Genomic DNA, 6,168 nt, shown 5'->3' on the forward strand with positions numbered 1-6,168 from the left:
TTATTTGCATATAAAACGAATCATTCTGAGCTTTGTGATTGGTCGAATTTTTCGGCCTATAAACATGTAAAATTAATTATGATCATACGACGAGAGAAATATGTTCCGTTTTGTATGCAAACAAATAAAAAATCTTATGGCTATAGTAGATTCAAGAGAGTTGAAATAAAAAGTTACTAGTTACCGATAAAATATAACTAAATAAAGTTAAAAGATAAGAATCTAAAAATGTAACTAGATAAAGTTAAAATTATTTAACTTTTTAACTTTTTAACTTAACTTTTATCTTTTTAACTAGACACTACCGAACCTTGGCCATATCTAAAGTTAATGCTGACATCCGAAGTGTTGTAGGCTGGACATCTCAGAATGGACTAAAGTTAAATGAAGATAAAACCACAGTCATGATTATTGGAACAGCAAGATTTATACGAAATATTGACCTACCTTCCATGCCTCAAATTATTGTTAACAATGCTAATATCCCCTTCAAGAGATTTGTCTCATATCTAGATGTCATTTTGACTGACACTCTATCATGGGATGTTCACCTTTCTATTGTTATCTCGAATATAAATGCTTTGTTGCATCAGCTGAAGATTTACAAATATCTTTTCTTGTCTGAACTTTGTGCGAGATTGGTCACGCCACTTATCTCTCCGTTTCTGGACTATTGTTGTACACTTATGACGGATATAACTGAAAAGGATAACCTACGACTGCAAAGAGCATTCAATAGATGTATTAGGTTTATTTTTCAAATTAAATGGTTTGAGCACGTTACACCGTCTTATGAAAAATTAAAATGGCTCAAAGTAAAATCTCGGAGGATGTTCCTCATCAGCTGCTTGCTCTTTAAATTTTTGAAATCACAGCGACCTAAGATTTTATTTAATACATATGAATTTAGACATTCAGTTGTGCAGCGTGGCACTCGTGCTGAGGATGATGACCTTATTCTTTCTTTCTTTATGTCGCACTGAACTATTCAGACGGTCTTTCAGATGTGTCTCAGTGGATCTATGGAATAGTATTCCAGTGGATGTCCGTAATAGACTATTCTTTGAATTTAAAAAGAAATTATACGAATTGCTTTATGCGGATAATGTATAATTTGATTAATTTTTGTTACTGCTTTCTTTTATTAATCTGTTTCCTGTTACACTTATTTTGCATCATTTTGTATTACTTTTTCTATTTGCGTGTATATTTCTATTTTTGTATACTGCTATCATTGTTTCGTTGCTTTATATTAATTTTTTCGATTGATTAATTTTGATTTTCCTTATATTTTATATTTTTATTTTATTTTATTCAGATTTTATTTTATTTTATTCTTTTTTGTATATTTTCTGATACTCACTTACTTTTATCCTTAAGAAGATTCACTTTAATCTTGTATCCTTAAAGAATTGTAATATTGCGCTTAAGAGGAATTTTTCCCGGAACACTTGATAAATAAAGCATCTATCTATCTATCTACTTACCTATCTATCTATCTATCTATCTTTCTTTCTCTCTGACATCTTTTTCTTGTCGCAGCATATATAATCATAATGAATACAATTTTCCTCAAAACCTCTTAGTGTCGCAAACGGAAGTTCTCTTTACTCTGACACGCAAGAGGTTGTTTAACGACATCCGCAACTGTCAACGATCATGTCGTCGTACATCTTGAGCACGACGTTCTCGTTGTTGTCGTAAAAGAGAATGCTGGTTCTCAGTAGCTTAGTCGGCACACAGCAGGGTCTCTGAACGCCTTCAACAAGACCTAGCTTGTGCACAATCGCTTGGATTGTGGCGTGATTCGTTGGCCGTTGATCCTGACTAAGAGGTGGCTCGCACACACCTTTGCATTGATAAGCTGAATAACCGGGCGGTGCAATTATCGATGACGACAACCCGATGTTGCGAAAATTTACGTAGAGCTCGTGTCTCGTGCAATCGTTTGTCTTATTCATCTCAGCTTGTCTCGCCCCTATTATGTTATGACTGCCCACTGATCGAGGCAATCGATATCGTTGCTTTTGAGCAATCGATCGTTTTAACGAGCGATCTCGTACTATCAGGCCTAGCCTCTCGCGAAATGCCGCTCTCTCGTAGATGTCCATCGACGTCAACACTTGTGTAATCTTCGCGTCATCATGTGACACGATCTTGGCAAAGCGCTTTCTAGACGATGTGACGTCGCGGTGACCACGACGTCGTTTTGTCACTGTGCCAAATATCGAAGTTTCATGCAATTCTTGAAGATCGTCGTTTTCTTCTGTAAGTATTTTTTTCTGTCGTTCGAAGAATTCCGGTTTGCGTCTGTTGACCAGTTTGATTCTTTCTAGCTGACCATCTTTATGATGCTTCTTGTATTTTCTATGATACTCGACGTTATCATACTTATTCTTCAAATCAATCTTTTCGCTCTTCGCGTTTTTTTCCGCGTTTTCTTCATCGTTTCGGTTCTCATAAACATAATAATGAGGCGCGATGTAATCCACGGCAAGATTGCGATCGTCGTTGAAGAGCACTAATATTGGCTGTTTGCCGAGATAGTACTCATTCCGACGTGAAAACTCTACTGATACTTCGTCCTCAAACAGATCTTGAACCGTTACCAGAAGTCCTAGATTCGGTTCGCCGCTTACCCACCCAAGAACGGCTTGCTTTACGTTGAACACCTGTATAAAATTTTTACTTGTAAACATTCCTAATAGCAAAAAATAGCATTTAACAATGTGATTAATATTGACATTTAACAAAATAATTACAATTTCTCTTTTTCTGTCTGTCTGTCTCTCTCTCTCTCTCTCTCTCTCTCTCTCTCTCTCTCTTTTTTTTTTTAATATAATTTTACTAACTTTCAAAACCAAATATTAATGAGTCTATACCTGCCAGCCAGAAACGTGCGCGCTGACGTAACAAACATTCAGCAGTCTGTGAAGATCTGGCATATCGAAGCTGCGATCGTTCAGAACCTGATAAACTCTAATCTACGGATAAATAAAAGCGAGAATTCAAGGCGTATATGACGTCGCATAATTCACAGAGTTTTTGATTTGCATCAGAAAGAAACAAAAAATCCGATAACCACACTTACCAGATAATAAGGCGACGCCAAGTTCTTCGAAGGTGTTTTTTTTCGATAGAGATGTAACTCAGCTTCTAGCACTGACTCGTTTATTTCCAATCTCGAGACATTGAAGTAATAAAATAGCGACGATGTGATATCTGCGCTTATAAAAAATAATGATTGTTACAGTTACATCAGTTTTTATCGAATATTGTATGAGTGATCGGAAATCGGAAGATTCTCCCTTCCTGATTTTTTTGATACTAACTGAAAAAATGATCCTTCTCAACGAAACTGCGAACAACCTTGGCGTTATAAAGATTTCGGCCTCGCGTAACCCCATTGGGATCGGCGATGGTGTTGTAAAGCTCCATCATGAATTGCGGTGGCACTTTGCGATGTGCCAAATTGTCGCTCTGGCTATGAATACCGAAAATCTGCAGTGTTAGAAAGAAGGCAAGGTCAGTTCAAGCACAATAATGATTTTGCTAATATAATACGTACAATTTCTTTACACATATTTACATAGCAAAATCTGCAATGTTAATATTCATATATATCGTTAGGAATGTATTGTATGTATGTGTTTTCGTGGTGAAGTTGAATCATAGAATAACAAAGACGAATCGATTTATGTTTTTAAATTATATAAATGCAGTAAACGTTACAGACAGTTTCACACCGACAGTTACAGACAATGTCCACGTTTGGAGAGACCTACTTGTCGAGAAGAGAAGCGTTTTATTAAAGCGAAAAGATTAAAACTTTTTTTATTTTCTTGGTTCTGATTGATTAATATAAACGCTTTATTTTACGAGTGTAGAATATTTAAATGCAGCATAAGCTACATAAGTCGCGCAAACATAAGCATTTTAAATTCAGATTATCTCAAATACAAATGACTATATATGCGCGGCTCGACAGCAATGTTATTGCAAGATTATTGATTCTGTCACAGACCTCTTGCATCTTTTGCAGAACCTCTTCTCGTTGGGATTTGAAATTGTCATTCTCTTCATCTAGCCAGTCAAAAGGTTGTAATGGATCTTCGATTTCTTGCTCAAAACCATCTCCGTTTTCTAGGAAGTCCGACCTCGGATATGCGTTACTGTCGCTCAGAAACGTCAGTGTGTACAACAACACTAGTAAACAGAACAGAACGCCTCTCACCATCGCTGTCGAAGCAAAGATTCACCCGTGAAAAAAGTAACTATGCGCTCGATCACTCTGTCAAATTGACGTTGTTTATTATCGTGACAACTAATTTGATTTTAAAAAGTGACCACAACACAATTATTAAGAGTATTACCGGTACTCGTCTCAGTCGCGCATCTACTGTGTCCTCATCGCGATTAAAAGAGACAAGGCATTTTATCACCGCGATAAAGAAAGATGCAGAGCGTGTACACGGATGTAAAACTTTTTGCCGAACCGAACGGGATGCTAAGTGGCATATGGGAGGTCTTGGTCGTGAGAAGTCACCTTTATGCTACTCCGGGAATTGCTGCCTCCCCCGCAACTGTTTGTCTCTCCACAACATTACTTCTTTTCGCGTCTCTCTATCCCTATCTCTCTCTCTCTCTCTCTCTCTCTCTCTCTCTCTCTCTTCCTCTCTCTTTGTCTATCTGTCTTTCTCGCTGTTGTCAAATTTGCGCTTCGACTTCAACATAACATGTTCGCTTTTGTTAATGTTATTTGTTTATATATCTCTTTAACTCATTCTTACGCAGAAGGCGAAAAGCACGCGTAAACAAAATTGTTTTTTTGGCATTTAACAAAGTAAGTAGTACAAATTCATAAAAACTTGAGTGATATTATAAATATGTTTTTTTGAAAAAATTTAAGTAGAAAAAACACCAAAACAAACATTTGAAAATATATCTCATTAAGACATAACAGAAATTTATAATTTAATTGATAACGACAGAAGAAAAAAGCTCGTGTACGTTTGTTGAGAAATAATTCTATAATTTCAATATCTTATCGAATATTTTGCTGAAAAAAGAAGAGACAATTGAAGTTCTTCCGAATCTTGGATTTGTCAAAGAGACATGATTCGTAAGCATAACAAACGATTAAATCGTTCAAGATCGACAGAAGAGGAAAAATACTCAAACGAGAAAAGATACAATATCCAGAAGGACGCATGGCTATTAAAAAACAGCTTCCTAAATTCCGCGTATTCGTAAGTGCTAAGTTATGTGGTATTTGTCGCGGGGCAGATATTTTGCGGATTTGACGTCCGACGTCGGCCGATATTTATTGCTTTCTAACGGGAAAATCGCGAGAGAGCCGCGATTATTCATTCTAAAGTTTATTTCGTCGATTTATTTTAGTATACAACTTCACGTTTCATTTTCAATTTGAGTCGCGCGTTCTCCTAATCATTTTCACGCTGCATCTCGTCAATAAATAACAATCGTTGTTATCTTTTTCAACAACTATTTACTTACATACAGAGGCTTATATCAACGTCGTGCAGAAAAAAACAGCGAGATTTTACCAATTATTAAAACGTAGGTCGCACAAAAAAAACTATATTATTATTACATTTATATCGAATTTCCTCTAATTTTAACGCATGATTGACTGATTTTAGAGAGTCAACGATTTTCTGTTGATGCCTTCTGTAGCAAATTGGACAATCAAGCACCGCAGAAAAACCGATTTGTTACGTAAGTGATACAGTAAAGAAAAGTGCACGAGCAACATTTGATAATCTTATAATTGCAGCTTTATTATTGTGACAATAAGGAAGAAGATAGTAAAAGAAATTGTTGTATACATGTTGTATTTTGTATTGGCGCGTGGGCCGCGATCGTTTGTGCGCACGGTCATCGGCCAGGGGGCGACCGGGTCGTTTTCCGGTCGCGAGTTGCGTGTCGCGCCGCGTGGCGTGGTACGATATATATCTTGGTGTGCGGAATACAGAGAGGTGTGTGAGGACTTCGGTTCCCGGGGGTTACGCGATTCAAGCGAGCGGGCCATTGTTATACAAGTTATTTTTAATAAGAAACGGAAGCATGTGAAATAAAGACTGCATTTTATTATTGGATGGAGCACTGTGTGAGTTCTCACTGCAATCCTTTACAAAGACACAACAG

General features: G+C 36.8%; 1 protein-coding gene across 3 annotated transcripts; it reads right to left on the bottom strand.

The window, feature by feature from the left end:
* Nucleotides 1-244: 244 nt before the first annotated feature.
* On the bottom strand, nucleotides 245-4,564 carry LOC109862894. 3 transcript variants are annotated; one of them, XR_002251248.1, is made up of 6 exons: nucleotides 4,025-4,564; nucleotides 3,333-3,501; nucleotides 3,092-3,222; nucleotides 2,883-2,984; nucleotides 448-2,672; nucleotides 245-374 (listed from the first exon to the last, which is right to left on the bottom strand). XR_002251248.1 is itself a non-coding variant. In XM_020443061.1 (6 exons), exons 2-6 carry the CDS (start codon nucleotides 4,235-4,237, stop codon nucleotides 1,632-1,634), a joined length of 1,656 nt encoding a protein of 551 aa, XP_020298650.1. In that variant the 5' UTR covers nucleotides 4,238-4,239; nucleotides 4,374-4,564; the 3' UTR covers nucleotides 245-1,631. The 3 variants fall into 3 exon arrangements, 2 of the variants coding, with proteins under 2 accessions (XP_020298650.1, XP_020298649.1); XM_020443061.1 differs by having other exon boundaries at nucleotides 245-2,672; nucleotides 4,025-4,239; nucleotides 4,374-4,564; XM_020443060.1 differs by having other exon boundaries at nucleotides 245-2,672; nucleotides 4,025-4,291; nucleotides 4,374-4,564.
* Between the last annotated feature and the right edge of the window lie 1,604 nt (nucleotides 4,565-6,168).

Source organism: Pseudomyrmex gracilis, unplaced genomic scaffold (assembly GCF_002006095.1).
Source record: "Pseudomyrmex gracilis isolate BER0280 unplaced genomic scaffold, ASM200609v1 scaffold_2577, whole genome shotgun sequence".
In the NCBI taxonomy this organism is placed as follows: domain Eukaryota; kingdom Metazoa; phylum Arthropoda; class Insecta; order Hymenoptera; family Formicidae; genus Pseudomyrmex; species Pseudomyrmex gracilis.

Bases quoted from the DNA above. Each gene is read 5' to 3' on its own strand.
- LOC109862894 (XM_020443061.1), bottom strand. From the start codon at position 4,237: ATGGTGAGAGGCGTTCTGTTCTGTTTACTAGTGTTGTTGTACACACTG. The intron at 3,502-4,024 runs GTCTGTGACAGA...CTAACACTGCAG, and splicing joins TTCTGCAAAAGATGCAAGAG to ATTTTCGGTATTCATAGCCA. The intron at 3,223-3,332 runs GTTAGTATCAAA...TTATAAGCGCAG, and splicing joins TGAGAAGGATCATTTTTTCA to ATATCACATCGTCGCTATTT.